Source organism: Monodelphis domestica, chromosome 7 (assembly GCF_027887165.1).
Source record: "Monodelphis domestica isolate mMonDom1 chromosome 7, mMonDom1.pri, whole genome shotgun sequence".
Taxonomy (NCBI): Eukaryota; Metazoa; Chordata; class Mammalia; order Didelphimorphia; family Didelphidae; genus Monodelphis; species Monodelphis domestica.
This window is the reverse complement of record NC_077233.1, coordinates 228562700-228582443: the sequence shown is the minus strand read 5'-3', so window position 1 is coordinate 228582443 and position 19744 is coordinate 228562700. Positions and strand designations below refer to the sequence as shown.

The following is a 19744-nucleotide window of genomic DNA, read 5'->3' as shown; positions in this document are numbered from 1 at the left end:
TTTAAAATTAATTCTAGGGCAGCTAGGTGGCTCAGGGGATAGAATGCCAGGCCTGGAGTAAGGAGAATCAGGGTTCATATTTGACCTCAGATACTTCTTAGCTGTATGACCCTGGGCAAATAATTTATAGCCAATAGCCTCTCCCTTACTGTTCCTTCTGCCTAAGGATCAATTCTGAAACAGACAGTAAGGGTTAAAAAAAAAGACAAGGCTAAGTCAAAAACAAAGAAATTTTTTCAATTATCCATTTAGCAAAATGGGTCATTTTACACTTTCAAGAACTGTAGAAAACTGAGCTATTTTTTAAGTCTTATATTCCTCAACTAGATATCTTGAATTGAGAGAGAAAAAAAGGCAAACAAAAAGTCAAAGAAAATAAATGACATCTCAGATCATAGCTTTGAACCACTAGACAAATGTCAAGGATGCATCATATTCTTTAAAAAAAAAAAAAGTATGTATTTGCTAACAATGTAGGATTCAAGACTTCTCTCCTATGTTACTCAATATGTAATTTTGGATAATTTTTTTAAACCCACCCTTAGGAAAGAAAATATTTACTTATACCCACAGCTGAAGAATAAGAACTTAAAAGCTATCATTCCATTTTCTATAAACAAAAATTCAAATTTTTCAAAGTAACCTGCATATTTATTTCCAGTGGAGTTGTAGAAAATCAACTAAATTAAAGAGCCTGTGGGATTTTAGAAGGTATCTTAGCTTTTGCTAAAATGAGAGCAATATCATTTGAAAAAAATAAGGTTACTGGGGATACCCAGGTGGCTCAGGGGATTAAGAGCCAGTCTTGAAAATGGGAGGTCCTAGGTTTAAATCAGGCCTCAGATACTTCCTGTGTGATCCTGGACAAGTCACTTAACCCCACTGCCCAGCTTTTATCACTCTACACAGTATTGATTCTAAGATGGAAGGTAAGGGCTTAAAAAAATAAACAAAAAATAAGTTGTGGAGTGATATTATCAAATTTGGCTTTGTAAAGTTTAAAATTGTAATTGGAGGATTCCATGAAAATATACAAAATTTTCAAATTTATTTAAATGTCAGATTCTTTCACTTTTTGTTAAATTGGGTCAAAAGATGATGACCAGCCACAAACTAATTAATAAACTTTATTTAAAGAAAATTCATACTTACTTGCAGCTTCTTGCTCTGTGTTTGTCTTTGGATTTCTTTTTCTTTTTCGATTTTTTGTGCTTCTTTACTTTCTGCTCCTCTACTGGCTCATTTTGTAAGGGTTTGGGGATTTTCTTTTCTATGTCACTGTCACTATTTTCTATGCTATCATATTTCCTTTTCCTCATTTTCACACTTTCATACTCATGAAACTGACTACAAAGATTTGAACTGTTTTCAAGTGCAATTTTGTCATGAGAATATTTTTCAGGATGTTGAGGAAGAGATGAACAATGGGAGAGGTCTACTTTATTACTGTTCAAGTGATGCCTTTCTTTCTCTTTAGGTGCTGGCTCATGAACCCATTTGCTTTTATAATAGTCCTTGTGTGATCTACTATTGTACTGACTTGCTTTGTCATATTCCCGATCACTGTGAGATGGCTTCCACTCTCTACCCTCCCTTGAAGAATAAGGATAATAATCACTATAATATCTATATTTGTCCCATCTTCTCATTCCATCTGGATAATATTTCTCTCGACTCCAAGATCGTTCACTTTTAGAATGGTAATATCTACCCCTTTCCTGATCAGATTTTCCTCTACTTCTGGACCGATAATGGTTATGTTTTCCTAAGGACCTACTGTCAGGGCTACTGCTTTCATTATGAAACGGTTTATATTTGCTTCCGTTACAGTGTTCTGATTTGTGGCGGCCTTTTTTGGTCCTCTCTTTGCTATAGGAGACTCTTTTTTTGTAATAATGTGTCTCTGTTTTGCTCCTGCTTTGCTTTGTTCGTTCTCCACTGGAAGAATGTTCTCTTCGGTTATGGTGATGCCCTCTGTCCACTTTTCTGGGGCTATCACCTTTTTCCTTAACTGGAGAATTACTCTGAACTTTTTGTCTAACTTTACTTTCTTCACATCGTTCACTATTACTTTGTTCAGTGCTCCCTTTTGAATAATGATTCTCTACAATTTTATCTAATTGGGTGGCAGACAGTTCATTAGCAGACATGTCTATACTTTTAGAAAGGTCCTTTGTTTCTTTGCATTTTTCAGTACTAATAAATACTAAGAGTTTATTACTATCACATTCAGTGTCAAAATTATTTGAGGGAGTTTGGCTCAATTTTTCCACTGTATCCACTGGTGCAGAGTTCAGTGAATTCTCCTTTAATGTTCCCTTTACTTCTTGGGATAGTAGGAGCTTTTCATCTGTGAAATTCCCAGGATCACACTGTTTGGGAAACTGATCATCTCCAATGGCTTTCTTGTTAGCATTACAATGACTAATGACATTAGGAATAGACTCTTCTGTTTTTGCTATAATACTTTCAGGAATTTCTTCTTTGGTAGCAATGACATTAGGATCCGAGGGTGGAAAGTTATTCTTTATTTTGCAGCTAAGACTTGAAGTAACTTTCTCTAGTTGTTCAAAGGAAGCTGAACTGTTGCTACCAACCACAAGTTCGGTACCATGTTCTTCAGGCGATTTCTCATTTCCAGTTGAACTACACCAAAACAAAAAGAAAGAAAGGAAGAGAAGGAAAAAAATTAGCTTGAAATGAAACACCAAACAAGCTCAAAAGCTATAGCCATAGAATCGAACATGAATACACACTTACAAAGAACATGGGCACAATTATATTAGTTTTGAACTAAAAACTTTATGCCCTTAGGGAAAAACTATTTAGAAATATCTATTTATAAAATATACTATATAATAGAAAAATATGCTTAATCTCAATGTAAGATCTATTATCTTTGGATACCTCAAAACTTTGTTACACAAAATTCTACCTAGGACCATCTAAGTTTGGGCCATAAATTCTAGAATTCCATTATTTCAAAATATCCTTTGATTCCTACTCAAATTATTTTCAATTTGTAAGTTATGCCTCTCAGAAAGGTCAAGTGAACTGAGGTGCAAATTCTTTTCACTTTCCCTAAAGTTCTAGGTCTCTTGACTTTTATCACAATTTCAGAGATAAAGTTCTCTCCATTAGCAATGCCTTATACTTCAATGAGTCTGCAATCTCATTAATGTGGGAACTCCTAATAGGAAATCACAAGTCATCAATACCTTCTCTTTCTATGTAAATCCTATCCCTGACCTCCCATAAATTTTTCATGATGTACTTGAGACCCTCCTCCAGACTTTCTGACATCATATAAATACAAATGGATTATTATCTTGCCCACGTGAGTAGTTATCTTTCACATTTTGTTTTATTCTTAAATTTCATTTTATTTTTTTCATTTAAGAGAAAGGAGAAAAACAAAAACAAAGCCCTTGTAACAAATACGCATAGTCAAGGAAAACAAATTCCTAGCTTGGCCATGTCCAAAAAAAGTCTCAATCTGAACACAGAATTTATCATTTTTTTCCTAGGAGATAAAATTTGTCCTTTGTCTTATGTCGTCTGTAAATATGATGGATCATTTCATTGATCAGACTTCTAAAGTCTTCCAAAGTTGTTTGCCTTTACAATGTCACTGCAGTACATAGAGTATTCTTGGTTTTGCTCATTCAACTCTGAATCAGTGCATCTAATCTTCCTAGCTTCCTCTAAAAGGCAGCTAGGTGGCTCAGTGGATTCAAGAGTCCAGCCTAGAGACGGGAGTCCTGGATTCAAATATGAACTCAAATAGACTATATAAGCATGGGCAAGTCACTTAATCCCAACTGCCTAGCCCTTACCAGTCTTCTACCTTGGAAACCAATATACAGGTTTTAAGACAGAGGGCAAGTTGTTTTTTTTTTTAATTGCTTTCATGATTTCTTATAGCATAATTGTATTTCCTTACATTTATAAGCCATAATTTGTTCAGCCAATCCCTAATTGATTAGCTCCCAGTTCTTTAGCACCAGAACAAGTATGGGTATTTTTAAACATATAGTAATAGTAACAGCTAACATTTGTATAATTGCTAAGCACTTTACAATTATCTCATTTGAGCCTCACAACTCTGGGAAGTAGATGCTGTTATTATCCCCATTTTCCAGATGAGGAAGTTGAGGCAAAGGTTAAGTGACCTGACTAGGACCACAGAGCTACTAAGTGTTTGAGGCTGGATTTGATTGTATCTTACTGGCTTTAAGCCCAGCACGGTGTCCACTGCACTATCTAGCCATTTCCCTTTTGATCCTTGCCCTCTTTCTTTGATCTCTTTGGAGTATAGGCCTAGTAGTGGTATTGCTAAGCCAAAGATTATGCAGTTTACTGACTATGGAAGCAAAGTTTCAAACTTTTTCAGAATGACTAGACCAATTTACAGCTCCACCAGCAGTAAATTAATGTGTCAGTTTTCTCATAGCCTCTATGATGTCAGTTATTTTCCTTTTTGTTAACTTTGCCAATCTGAGAAGTAAGAAGAGGAACCTCAGAGCTACTTTAATTTGCATTTCTCTACTCAGTGATTTGAAGCAATTTTTTTAAATATGGCTTTAATTTCATCCTTAGAAATCTACCTGTTCCTATCCTCTAACCATGTATCAACTGAGGGAATGACTCATTCTTACACATTTGATTAAGTTCCTTATTTTGCTCAGAAATGAGATCCTTAAAAAGAAATCTGTTGCAAGATTTTTACTTCTACTTATCTGTTTCTCCTAATTTTAGTTGCATTGGTCCTATCTGTACAAAAACTTTTTAAAATTGTATGTAATCCAAATCGCTTATATTATCTTTCATGATCTTCCCTATTCCTTCTTTGGTCTTCCTCAATTTCTTCTTTGCCCTTCTGTGTTAATGACATCTTTATGTCTAAGCTGTCTAAATCTTCTTGTTATATGACTGGCCCCACCTTCTCGGATGACAGCTTATATAATACTTGTCTTGCACAATTCTTCCCTGATAACAGGTTGTCCATACCCACCAAATGTACCCCCATTACCCGATAGCTGATATGCAACTTTAATTTTCAGAGACTGAAATATTTCTTGCCACAGAGTATCACAAAAGTATATTATTGTTTTTTTTTAAAAAGGTTGAAATCTTTATTTCAGGAAAAATCTTGGAGTCACTAAAAGCACTACACCTTTTCCAAAGGCAACTCATTTTACTCTGTTCTGTTTGACTTAGACTATGAGCTCCTTAACAGCATGGACTGTTTGATGCCCTTTTTGTATCCCCAGAGCTCAGCCACAATAGGTGCTTAATAAATATTTGATGACCGACTGATGGGGTCAGCCCCCAGCCCCCAATCACAGTGTTATCCAAGATAACTAGATCTATGGATTGCCATCCAACTGCATATCACTATCGGGACAGCACATATTCTTCATCCTCTTGGTTTTTTCAGTACCTGAACTCCTTTGAATGAGTATAGACCTCATTTAGAAGGTGATGTAAAGGTACTTCTTACATTCTTCCAGTCAGCACAAAGTCATCTGCAAACAAGTGCACTGGGAAGATTTCACTGTCCTGGATATCCTCCATGACAGTGGCAAACTCCTACAGCAAGCATGTCTCCCTGCCTTGGACCCTGCATGATCATTAATGGCCAGCAGAGAGAAGAACAAAATTATCTCTGTTGTTACATCTTTCAAGGAATCTTCTATAATTTTGACAAGTACATTGCAGCACTCTTGTTGGTAAAGAGTACTTAAATCAGCATTTTATTCTTCTAAAACAATAGTCAATAAACAAGCCAGTATAGGCAGTATAGTGTGGTATAGAGCCAACCTTGGGCTAAGACCTGTCTGACCCATACTGACTATAAGAACGTGGGGCAAGTCTCTTAAGCCTTTTGGTGCTCTAGGCCAGAAGAGTCAAACCAGAATAAAATGTCATTTGATATCACTGGTCCAGCCTCTACATTGCAGAGAAGGTGCTGACTGCACTGGTATAGAGAATTTTTCTTCACCCAAAGGTTCTCTATAGCAGTGTAATCAGTTTCATTCCCTATTCCTATTGTAAACAATAAATAGTATAGTGGGGCTTTTGTGACTGTAAAGATAGTCTGCTATAGAATGTCCTTTGCAAAAGTCTGCCTATTCCCCAAGGTTCAGTCTGGGCCCCATGTCTATTATCCTCTACATTCTCCCTTGGTAACCTCATCAGCTGTCATAGATTCAGTTAACATCTCTATGTAGATGACTCCCTGCCCCAAGTGCCTACTGGATATTTTACGCTGGATGTCCTGGACATAGCTCAAACTCAACTTGCTCAAAATAGAATCCATTATTTTGACTCTCACTTCCAAATTTCTGTTTTTTGTAAGATGAGTGGGGATTGTTTCTTTTTTTGTAATTGCATCCCCAGCACCTGACAAAGTTTATAGCCTTGACTCTTCACCCTTTTCAATCCACATATAGTCACCAGCAGCTCTTGCTGTTTCTACCTCTCCAACACCTCTCACATCCTTTCCTCTTCTTTCCCCTCACACAGCTTCTACCCAAGTCTGGGTCCTCATCACCTCTCACCTAGGTTATTGCAACAGTCTATAGTCAAATTTTCTTACCTTAAATCTCTCACCATTCCAGTCCATCCTACAGATGCTGCCAAAGTAATTTTTCCTTAAGCCCAGATATGACCATGTGACTTCCCCACTCAATTGATTCTAGTGGTCTCCTAATGCCTTCAAGATAAAATATAAACCCCTCTGTTAAGCTTTCAAAGCTCTATACAACCAGATCCCAACCTGTTCTTCCAGGCTCATTAGACATTATCTCCCCTTGTGCACTGGGATCTAGTTAAACTGGCCTTCTCTATGTTTTTCAATTACAGTTCTCCATGTCCTATCTCTCTCTGGGTCTTTGCATGGGCCAGTAATGCCTCATGCCCATAACATACTCTTCTCACCTCCAACATATAGAACACATTTCTTCCATCAAGACACAGTTTAATCACTATCTTTTACTTGAAACCCTTTCTGATTCCTCCATCTGCTAGTGTCCTCCCATCATAACCACACTAAGTAGTCTTTATTCTCTTTATACTTATTCCATATATTCTTATATAGGCAGCTAGTTGGTACAGTAGATGGAGCACTGGGCCAGGAGCCAGAAAGACTCATCTTGCTGAGTTCAATTCAGCATCAGACTCTTACTAGCTGTGTGACCCTGGGCAAGTCAGTGAACCCCATTTACCTCAATTTTCTCACCTGTAAAATGGATTGGAGAAGGAAATGGCAAACCATTCCCATATCTTTGCTGATAAAACCCCAAATAGGGGTTACAGACAGTGAGATATGACTGAAAATTGACTAAGCAACAAAAATACTTATACATGTATTTCTCTCTCCCTGTTCAAATGAGCAGTGGTTCCTTGAGAGGAGGAATTGTTTCATTCTTTGTATTTGTATCTCTACCATCCAGCACATAGTAAGCATTTAATAAAGGCTTGATGATTGTTGATTATTGATATCATTATCAAGGATGCCTTTGATAGCTACTCTTTCTAAGAAAAAAAGCATCCTGAATATTTTCAGAGATTATGATCTTGACAAGATATTCTCATTTAATTTTCTTTTGCTATATTTTTCTAAAATTCCTATGCTAATAGTATGCCAAAAAAGTATAAACTTCACACATTCCTTCATGGCATCACATGTAAAATTCTCATATACATCTCTTACTATTGAGTTTGCTCCATATTAAGTACAATCAAAGCTTAAGTCAAATTACATTATTTCAATATTTATGAAACTGCCTTGTATAGGAATAGTTTTTTATAATTCATAAAGCATTTACACATCCACATTATATCTTCTGATTCTCACAAAAATTCTGCAAAGCAGGGAAGGAAACAGAAGCTTATGGCTATCAAGCACTTGTCCATAGTCACATGACTGGTAACTAGTATATCTGCAACTAAGCTTTAGATTTTTTAACTCCTCCTTCCATTCCACTCTGCTGCCTAACTAGTTTTCTTGAAATTAAGAAAATGAACCACACAAACACTACTGGTTGGTACATTTATCTTACCCAAAAAAGAACTATATTCAAAAGACAGTTATTATGCCCTGCAAGGGTTCAAAGGGAAAAACATCTCCTGTTATAAAATAATTTATATTCTACTCGAGGAGCAAAAAGCATATTCACAGATATTATAACCTAGGGAGTAAAAGGCTGCAAAGGGGGGAGAACATGAATATTTAAGAAGAGAGAACACTGACAATCATGGGAGTAAGGTCGAAGGATGATTACATGACAGAGGCACCCAAATCCCAAATTCTGGTTCCTCACCTTTTTATCCCTCTACATTTGCTGAGAAAACTGGAGTTTTTTAAAAAGTTTAAGCTCTAGGATGCCTCCAATCTCTAGAACTATTCCAGGCCAGTAAACTTATCTTCCATTTCTTTTTTAATTTCTCCTCAATACCCCCCCCCCAAATCAGATGAGGTTGAACAGAGTTGGGAATAGGCAGTTCTAATAATGAGCAGTTCAATTTTGGATCCTGTGATTACTCCCAATACCAAAATCCCATATACCTGTTAAACAGAGAAATTATACTGATTTTCTGACAACCCCATAGGTTGGCATGATGTTATGCTAACTAATGCTTTTTTTTTTAGACCTTTTTACCATGGAGTTTCTAGGCATAATGTTAGGCTTGATGCTTACGTACCTTTACTGTTAGAAATTGTCTCAATAATATCACATAGTACTAGATCTCCATCCTTGCTAAGTCTTGGACTTCAAGCAAGGCACCTAACTTCCTATCCCAGGAACAGCAAGGATACCACAAAATATCTTGAGCTAGACCTGTGCCTTCATTGTTGTAGCAAGCTCTTAATATAGAAACTCTCCAGTGATGCAGATTCTTCAACTCCTCAGTCATTTATAGTCTTCGAGAAATGCCTGGCAGTAACTTCATATTAGCATTATATATTCACCACAGATGGATCAAAACACTCCTCTTTTCAAGTCCTTAAGTTATTGCATATACTTCAATACTTTAATCTATCTTCAACCTCAATGATATAGGTGCTCCTTCTAATATTAGACCACAAACGACATCTTTTCAAAATGTAACCCCTATCCATGTCCTCCCATAAAAGGTCCACCCTAAGTGCTGGAAGCTTACTTTAGACTTCCTGATACTATGCCAATGCAGAATGAGGGTTGTTCAAGACTTACCTCTCACTCTTGAGTACCAAATAATCTTCTCTTAAGTTATACATCTCTTCGGATAACCCATTTACCACTTGGTTTTGCCCAATTCTTTGTTAATAATATATTTCAGCCTACTTGTACCCACCATGCACTTTCTGGATGATTTCTGAATAACTCATAACTTTAATTCTTGACTGTTATTCCAGGACTCGGCCATATAGCATTACAAAAATATTGTTCGTAAGAGATTAGCTTTAGTTTCAGGAGAAAGCTTGGAGCCATGAAAAGCGCTGTACAATTTTCCAAAGGCAATCCATCCCATTCACCTCCTCTGGTTCAATTCTGGGACCAGCTCATTATCCATCCATAGTTCTGAGTTGTCCATCCAATAGCATATCATAGTCCAGCCAAAAGACATTCTCTATCCACTTGATTTTTTCCTAACTGGATACTTAACATGAATTCTTTTGAGCTATTATGCCTCATGAATCTTTTATCATATGTCAAGGATTGCTACAATGAATATAATGTCATCCATAAACAAAAGAATCAGGAGAAACATGGGCATAAGTCAATAAATGCTATTTTTCAGTCATTTTAAAAAATAATGTGGTCTGTAAATTTTTCTAAGCATTTCTTCTCTTTTCTCAGATACTTGGAACATTAATCTTTTAATTACTTCAAAACTATATCATCTCCAAAATGTACTTTATAAACTTGGCTGAGTCCACTTTCACTCTCCATTTTTATTTCCTTTAATGCCATTTCAACTTCTTTAAGTGATATATCTAGAATTGTGATGTTAGACTAGAAAATCCTGTCACTGATGTAGGAAAATAAGTATATTATTGAAATCTTGACTTAACTTTTCCATTAAGAATCTGTTAATTATGCTTCATTTATTCTTTTTTAAACCCTTATCTTCTGTGTTAGAATCAATACTGGATATTGATTCCAAGGCAGAAGAGTGGTAAGGGTTAGGCCATGTGACTAAGTGACTTGCCCAGGGTCACACAGCTAGGAAGTGTCTGAGATAAGATTTGAACCCAGGACCTCCCATCTCTGGGCCTGACTCAATCCACTGAGCCACCCAGCTGCCCCTTGCTTCATTTTATTCTTAAATATCTTCAGAATGATTTGGTTAATTTGGATTTCTAGTTAATCTTTCTGCAAAAGTTTTTTCTTACATTACTTCTTACTGTCTTATGAGGCATAATCTTTTGCTATCCTCCTCACAAATGAGTTTATCTTTCTAGCCTGGTACTGCAGTTGGTTACCATATCTCTTTGCTTGACAAGGCAATCATATTTGCTGATAGGGTGTTTTTTGTTTCTAGTTTCCTTGGTGAAATTGATTTTTACATTGGTTAAACTTCCTTAAGAAGTAAAAGAGACTGTGCCAATATCTGTTCTCTTATCCATCTCCCATCGTGGGGCATCAACAGCTCATCTAAATAGATTGTCAATTGTATGCCATGTATTCTAATCTTCATTTCCTATAATTAGTATTGATTTTTATCTTCGTTCTATTAAGTTGAAAATGGTTTGACTGTATGTAAAAATAGCAGATTATAAAATTACTTCCACATCAGTAATCAGTTGTTTGTCAATTCAAATAAATTCATTTTCTTCTTTTTGGTGATGTTACTTATTGTTTTGCCACATTAAGGACCTTTCAACTCTCTTAAAGAAAGAGTTCACTTTATTCATGAGGTCTCTGTAATATCTACAATCCTCTAGCCTCTGTCATTTCTTACTCTTGAACCATGTTGTTCGATTTTTTTCTTTGCTGTTCCTATGTCAGATTTTATTGAAGTCATTAAGCACCAAAGCGTGTACTCATTTAAATTAATGAATGAATTATTTTATATAATGCTTCTCTACCTTCTCCTCCCCTGTAACAGTCACAAGCCCATGAGCTACAATTGTTTTCAGTGGTCTTTTTGCAAATGTGCTGTTCATGAGCACTGCATATTATGGAATGACCCCATGAAATGATATTCCTTGATATCTTAGGATAGTGGATAAAAACCACTCTACCAACTCTTTTGCCTTTCTAAGAAGAACTGATAATCCATCTTTTAGTTTTTTTTTGAATTTCTGATTATGATCAAGATGATTTAGTGCACCCAGTGGTATATTCACTCAGTTCTTAGACAAGGATTTCACATTTAATACAACCAATAGAAAAGTTAATGTTTATAGAGGGTCCAAAACCTATGATTCTTAGCAGAGTCCACCACTTCAGACTGCAATTGTCACAATTAAAGCAGAAGCAGAAAAGACTACACGAAACTTGTATTTTCCTTTGTTTCATGAATAACAATAGCCAAAAATTTCATTACATTCTGAATATTTTTCTTTTCAAAGTACTTTTTAATCGAGATGAACTATGTGGTTCTTTTTTCCTCTTGGGAGAAAATGAATATATAACCACAAAGCAAAAAAGATAATAGGGGAAAGGAAACAGGGGACACTCAAGACAAAGATCAACAGAAGTAAAGTTTGCAATAATACTTATTCCTAAATAATCTGGATAAGATTGTTATTTCAAGGGGCAGCTAGGTGGCATAGTAGATAAGAATATTGAACCTAGAATCAGGAAGGTTCCTCTTTCTGAGTTCGAAATTGGCCTCAGACGCTTACTAGCTGTGTGATCCTGGGCAAGTCACTCATCTGTCTTTGCTCCACAAAATTAATTAAAAATTGCTATTACAGAAATTCTTTTTGGGACTAATTCACATTTTCCTTTGAGACTTTTGCCGTTTTGTCTTCATTCTCTTCTGTTTGTATCTTGATATTTCTGTCACCACCGCAGTTTTTACAGGCAGGTTCTTTATTTGTTGTTTGCTTATTTTTCCAGCCTATTTCTTGACTTTTTACTTTATCTTAAAGTTGCGTCCTGCTCCAGGAGTGGAGGGAACACCATCCATGCTTCAGGTTTTCAGTGCTGCTTTTTTCAAAGCTAGTTCTGGGGGGTTGTAAGTTTTCAGTTATTCCAAGGTGGTATGGGTCACTGATCTTATGCTTTGCGCTCTGGTCTGTGAGTGACCCACAAACACTTTTTTCCATCTTGGAATCATGACCAGGTCCCCTGTTCTCCTGTAACTGCAAAGGCTTTTGCTCCTTATGACCCTGGAACTGTGACTCTGGCTCCTGTTCTCCTGTGGTTGCAATTATCAGTGCTACTTTCTGTCTTGGCCCTGAGACTAGGGCTTCTGCTTCCCCATGAGTGACCACATACTCTTTTCCACTCTGGAACTGTGGCCAGGATTCTTGTTTCTCTAGGGCCACAAGTGCTAGTGCTTCTCCACACCTTGGGACTGTGACCCACAACCGTGTAAGGACAATATAAACAGGGTCCTTCACCCAGAGCCAGCAAAGAATCTCCTGTAATTTTTTTCTGGCTAGTTATCCAACCCCCTACCATCTGTTCAATTAAGCTGTTACCTCAACTGATACAGCCACCCATAAAGCCTGTTACTAGCTTGCTGGGGTGCAGCTTGCACTGCACCAGCCTCCAGATCCAACCAAAACTGGTGACAGACCTTTTCTGTTAACCTTCCAAGTTGTCTAGGGATCAAAAACTGTTTTGCCCTGACCTTTTGTTGGTTCTGCCATTCCAGAATTTGATTTGAGGTGTTATTTTAAAGTTCTTTGGAGGAGGATTTGGGAGAGCTCAGGTAAATCCCTACCTTTACTGCACCATCTTCTAAGATTGTTATTCCTGAACCATGTTATATTCTATGATATGCTCTGGGGAAGGAGGCCTGGAGTTGAGTGAAAGGAAAGTCATCATTATGAGTCATGAAACAAGTACTGTTATTTGTACATTTGAGGTACATATGACTACTCTAAAATTTATAATTTGTATTCCATAATCATGATAGCATGGCTGCTGGCCTAAAGTGAAACCCCACAACATTAAATTGAAGCACAAACTGGAAGGTATTAGAATCATTTTGCAAAGTCAAAAAAATTATTCAAGTGAGAGGAGTAACTTTTATAAACCTTAGCTGACAAGGGAATTACTGAAGGGATATACTAGTTAAAAATGGAAAACAATTACAGAACTCACTCTGCAAACAATACAGACTGGAATTAGAATCACAGTTTATCAAAGTGGAGGGGTAGAATAGACCTTTCCTTATACAATATCCCCAACAAGTGATCACCCACTTTTCTTAGAATAGTTCCAAAGGTTACTCATTATGCTTTTTAACACACTTAATTTTAAGTTAGTAAGTTCTTTGTAAGAGTGAACTAAAATCTTTTCCCCTGTAGTTTCTACACAGTAGTCCTAAGGAGAGGAAAAATTACCCAGAATAAGTCATTTATCTTTTACATGACAGCTTATTAAATTTCTGAAGACATATATGATGACTCATCAATGTCATCTCTTTTACAAGTTAACACCGCTAAACTCTTTTGGCCATTCCTTATTATACAATATAATTTCAAGTCCCATCACCATTCTGTCCAAAAATTAAAGAATATTTTTACTTTGCTCTCTGCCAATCTCAATACCCCAATCAGGTTTCCAAACCTCTCTCAAAAAAAAATCATAAAAGAAAAAAAACTGCTTTTATTTGCAGATCACTTTGGGAAGCATGAACTGTATTCATTGAGGGATATGACTCGAAACTGACTGGAAGAGTATACAAAGAATGTAATGTTCAGATCTCAAAGTTTTCTAATATTAGCTGTTTTCCACTAGAAATTAGTATTCAACTTCTTTCTTGATGAAATATTATAATTATTTTGCCCAAAAGACATCTGACCTTCTAGCAAGTAAAGCAAACATTTTTGTCTTATCCTGTGATCATACTAGCTTTATTGGTCATTTTTTATTCTATTTCCCTCTTGGAAACAAAATTTACTATTTGCCAAGATTCCTGCATGACATTAGGGCTCTACAATTTACTTTTGACATTCTGATATGTATGTTATTTTCTTCCAAAGTGAAATTTAAAAAATCATAAAATATAAGATCTGGAAGTGACCAAAGAACCAATTTTTAACCGGTTCTTCTCAATTCTCCTCCAACTTAATGAAAAAGAGGAAAATGAAGTCTCGAAAGATCTTGCTCAGGGTGACACAGCTAGATAGAACCAAAGTGGGAATCAGGGCTTTTGTCTCCTGTTTGCTATTCCTGCTCTTTTCTTGAAATGTCACTGCCATGGCAGTGGAAGAGGGTATTAAGAACCCTCCCTGGCTTTCTAAAGAAGCCCTAGTGATAAATACTCAACCTGTTACCTTGACTGATTACAATATTTCCTTTTCTAGGTATATAATTTACCAGTCTCTACCCTGAGGAGTCCAACTTTGCTCAAGTCTAACTTGTTTTTTTACTTACAACTCAGTCTTTCATGAAGTTCTGTTGCCTTGAAGAAGTCTATTCTACCAATATTCTCTTAGAAACTTGGTATAAAATCTTTAGGTTGGCCCAGAACACCGGCTAGCAACATTAACCCCTAAAGTTTGGAGTAGTCTTTAGCCTAGACAGTGGTCTCCAATACATCTTTCACTCTACTAGAATTAAGTTAAACTTATAAGGAAGGGTTTTTTTTTTTAAGTGAAAAGATGTATTCAGATTTTATTTAATTTCTGGTATAAATATACCCCCTTGTGCTTGATAATAACCATTTTTCAATTCATTAAGCTGGATGGATATTTGTGAATCAAAAGAAATCATATTTTAAAAATCCAGTCTGGAGTGATAATCATTACTAACTAGAAATCCAATTTACCAATCAAATAAAGTGAATAGAATTTCCTCCAAATAAAGAGATAGTGAGAGGAAAACATATTTGACTGTGAACTAGTAGATTTGGATCCTGGGTTTAGCTACAACTTAGCTATGTGACCTTTAGTGAGTAACTTAATCTCTTAATCCTCAGTTTCTTCATCTCTAAAATAAATGGGCTGAAGTAGATCATCTTTATAAAGGTCTGAACTTCCTGAGCCAATATTCTATTATTCTAAATAATGTATCAATTTGAAATAAATCACCACATGGTACCACTGAAAGTGATAATTCACCCTAAATAGAAGACCCCTTCTGAGAAGTGTTTTGTTATTAATTATAAGACATGGTGAATAGATATTTATATTATATCATTCAAGTTTTGCAACTTCTTCAATATTTCAAATGGTACCACATCAGTTAAGAAAAATGTTTGGGAGCAGATTGATAGATGAGTGCCTAGAAAACATGGCCTGGAGATAGGCCCTGGGGTCATATCTGTTCTCAGACACTTTCTAGCTATGTGACCCTGGACAAGTCACTTAGCCCCCGTTATTGCCTACCTCTTACCACTCTTCTGCCTTGGAACCAATACTCAGTATCAATTCTAAGACAGAAGGTAAGGGTTAAAAAAAAAAGGAAAAAAGAAAAATGTTTGCCTTACATACTTCTCCCTCTTCTACTTTTTCTTCCTGCTCTGAAACAGGAATCACTACTAGTAGCTGAAGCTTCTCCAGAAAAGACAGAATTTGAGGAGAAGCTGACTCCTTCCATCTGACAAATGGCTTGGAAGATTGACTTCTCTTTCATGTCTCAACTACTTTCCAACCACCTCCCTCCTAAGGATTAGAAGGCTGCCTCCTCCCCAGTAATTCTCTAACACTGGTGAAAACAGAAGAGCAATGAATTAAGAGTGACAGCAGCTTCTTTCACTAGTTTTTCCCTGGACCAAAACTGCTTAAGTTTTAAAGCCTACTCTAAAAAAAAAAAAGTGCCTTTTAATCACCAAGTAGTAAGGATTTACTGAAAAGAAGTGTTAGAATATCTAAGTTTGATAACTTCAAGGATCTATACTTTTGGTCAGTGTGGTAAAAGCTCTAGTGATAGATTACACTTCCTCTATGACTAAGATGATCTTTAAGAATTGCTGTGGCCAAAAAATTCATCCCCTTGAGGCCAACTTGGTAATGAATATACCAATATTTCTGCCATTGACTGCTGTGTAACTCTTTGGCAGTGAAATGGCAGGGAAAATCTCAAAGATTTATGAAAGGTGGCAGGCTGAAGATGCTTCCCCTCACACTCTCTTGTCCCCACTGTTTAGAGTGAAAATATCTAAGAGAAAATGGGGGAAATTACACAAGTAAATATGGTACTTAAGTAAACAAACATACTATTATTATTAATGATGTACTATGATGCTATATCCAAGGACAAGGAACAAGGATATCAACCACAATTACAATCAAAAAGAGGAGGCTATTTGGGGGAAGAAAACACTAGCCTGAATGAGTCTAATTCAGATGGTCTATCAGACCCATAAATTAAGAAAACTAGAAAATGTGACATACAAATACTACATTCTTAAAAATTGTTCTAAGTTATTCCATGATTAAAAGATCATTTCAGGAAATCATATGCAGATCAGTTAAAATGCATGAGAGGCATAGCCATATTAATTAAATGAAAAAAGGCCGTTAACATTTGTTTAAATACCACAAAGCTTTAGTACCTATGATTCATAATAAAGGACTTTCATTTGGGTGTTTTTTTCTTATATTACCTTATATCATCAGTCAAGCTTTTTAATTTGTTGCTGAATCTGAAAGACTCTACGATTCTATCTTCTGGAAGTGGAGGCAAGGGAGTAGGCATCAACTAAAATAAAAAAACAAAGCATCTCTTTAAATACACCAATAATACAATTCTTTTCATCTCTGTTGGTGTCTGAATTACCATTACTGTTAAGTTTAAAACCACTCATTTAAAATGTGTAAACTGATGAGGCATGCTTACCTTTCCATGTAATCCATTTGTCTTGGAAAAGGGATTTTCTGAATGTTTAGCAGGTTTGACTTGGCAAGTGGGATCATCAAATGACAGTCCATTTTCTTTAGGGTCACTATTCTCTATACTATTAGCACCATTTACTGTCACAGTTTCTGGCAGTTCATGATGAGAAGCCTCATCATCTTCAGCATCTTGACAGGAAGAACAAGTATTTGGGAGCATACCAACTCCATTTCCAGTCAGAAGTCCATTAAGAGGTTTTGCATGGCCATTCTCCTTACCCAGTCCCTTTGACTCCTCATCAGATTCTTCTGAAGACTCTGCACCATAAGGGACCAGCACACTGGAGGTGAGCTTGGACTTGCCATTCATTACTGGCTTGGAACAAGATTCACTAGGTGTGATCTGTTTTGATACTTTAGTAGCAACTGACATTGTCGATGCATTTGAGGTAGATTGTAATGCAGAAGAATTAGTAATGGTAGATGAGGGAATGGACTTGCTGAGGTTTTCTAAAGAATTGTTGTGAAGATTAGGTTGAGACTGACCTTGTCGAACAGGCAACTTGTTATGAATACTGATAGTGATTTTTTGCTTCTTAGGAGGCTCAGGAATAATTGAAGGTCTGTTAACTGTCCAGTTTTGAATAGAAGTTGAAGCAGGAGCAGGACTTGCTCTGTTTAAATTAGAACTACTAGCACTTGCCACAGAACAACTTGGAGTTTCCTTCAATGGTCCAGTCCCATTTAAGTGATTAGAACTCTGTAAACATCAAAAGCAATTGAGTATTTCAAACACACACACACACAGATGCACACACACATATCTAGGCCCAAAGCTGTATCCATTTGCATGAACTTTGACTTTACATACTTTAAAAATACCAATGAGCTTAACAGATAAAATATCATCTCTTCTCTTTCATCTCTACCCCCTTAATCTCTCTCCATCTAATTTCCCCTTCTTCATTCTTCTTCCATTCAGCACTCTTCCTCTCTTCCTCTTTACCCCCACCATACATCTACCCATGCACACACACTCACAATCACAAAATAGATTTACTTCATTTGGACAAATATATTTTTCAGTAGGGGAGCCATCTACAGAGGACAGAAAGAATCAAACTTTTTTGTGTGTTTTATATGTGTATGTATACACACACTATATATAATATTATATGTATAGACTATATGTTTAGCCAAGTTTTCAACTGTGACAAGAAGGAAAAAATGCATCCTGATACCTGGACCACAATTATCTTCTTTGGAAGATAGAGGACCCTTTACTGTCAAGAAGTAACTTATTTCCACTCATCTACTTAATCATATCACTAACATATAACACTGGGGAAATGCCGCCCAGGTATGAAATAGGCAGTTTGTTCTTCCTCTCCTCCCCCGCCCCCCCTTAATAGCTAAAACCTAACTAATTTAAGAACTCTGCTCATGTACACATTTTTCAGAGTTGAAAGGATCTCATTGGTCAACCGGTTCAGCCTATACATTAACAAATAAATGGCAAGGAGATTGTACTCTACCTATAAAATGTTACCTTTATCATATGAGGAGGAAGTTGTGGTCCAATAAAGCCTGATACAGTCTGTTTACTACTAACTACCCGTTGATTGATCACTGGTCGAGGAGAAGACTGTCCTGGAGTATGAATGGAATGAGTATGTTCACCTCCATTTTTCACATCATGGGACCTAAAAATTAAAGAAGTAAACTATTTTTATTACATTGCAAAGAACAATAAACAGAACTTCTCCTTTGAAAGAAACTATACATTACTATACAATTTCTATATAAGAAACCTGGATCAAAGGTGTGGCAATCTTCTAAACTATCCAGCAGCTAACTATTCAAGTAGCCTACTAAAAAACAAAAATTTTGATAACCTTATTTCACCCTTGGCCCTACTACCTACCAGTAATATAATTAAAAAGTCAGTACTTTAAAATTATTCATTTCAGTGGATTGATAAACAGGTAATTTGTTTTTAATCACAGTACCTGATATAAAAGAGGACATAAGCCTGCTGATTAAGCACTGATCTGATGTCACTGGTGGAAACAATGGAATCATTCATCTGGTACCACTGTCCATTACTAGCCTGCAAAAGTAAATGAAATGAAAACTTTACAGTGGCTATAGCTGGATAGGAATAAAACACCACAGACAGGATAATTCACTTTAAAGAAACAGAGCTGATGGGTAAAAGATTATAAAGTTCCCAAGTAGTTCTTGAATTTTTTTTTAAATAATAAACTCAAATGTTTAAGAACTTACCTTTATGTAACAGTAGTAATGACCAGCATGACAGCTAAAACCAGTATGCACTAACACTGCATATAGAACATAAATAATTGGTTCTCCATTAGGTTGAGACATATATGGTCGAATATCAAGATACTCAGGATATTTCACATCCTAAATAAAAGTGGGAAGAGAGAAAAAAGTCATTTTTGAATGTCCATTTTACTTAATAACTTTAGAACAATTAACAAAGGATAGCTCTAATAACTCTCTCAATTAAAAGTATAGTGAAACCCTTCCACAGTCCTGAAGAAGGGGGTGAAGATTAACACTTCCCTTTTAGGCTGTGCTTTTATATCAAGGGCTTAATAGATGCAACTGTGTTTTAAGGAATGTGATTTGACCTCTGACTTTATGCAAATCTGTGTTAAAAGAGAAAATTCTACTGCACTTATCCCCCCTTTTTCAAAATAAGATTCCATAGAGAGTAAATGAATTTTATGAAGAGCAATGTTATAATCATGATGAAAACTCCTG

General features: G+C 36.1%; 1 protein-coding gene across 7 annotated transcripts in view; it reads right to left on the bottom strand.

Annotated features, from left to right (window-relative positions):
- USP42 (ubiquitin specific peptidase 42) overlaps positions 1-19744 on the bottom strand; it is a 114849-nt gene that overhangs the window by 6918 nt on the left and 88187 nt on the right. For all 7 annotated transcript variants that reach the window (XM_056804351.1, XM_016423891.2, XM_056804353.1 and 4 more), the window contains 6 exons: positions 19241-19381; positions 18964-19064; positions 18504-18657; positions 16959-17714; positions 16726-16820; positions 1153-2646 (listed from right to left, as the gene is read on the bottom strand). In XM_056804351.1, coding sequence (XP_056660329.1) covers positions 1153-2646; positions 16726-16820; positions 16959-17714; positions 18504-18657; positions 18964-19064; positions 19241-19381 — 2741 coding nt within the window. The remainder of the gene's footprint in view (positions 1-1152; positions 2647-16725; positions 16821-16958; positions 17715-18503; positions 18658-18963; positions 19065-19240; positions 19382-19744) is intronic.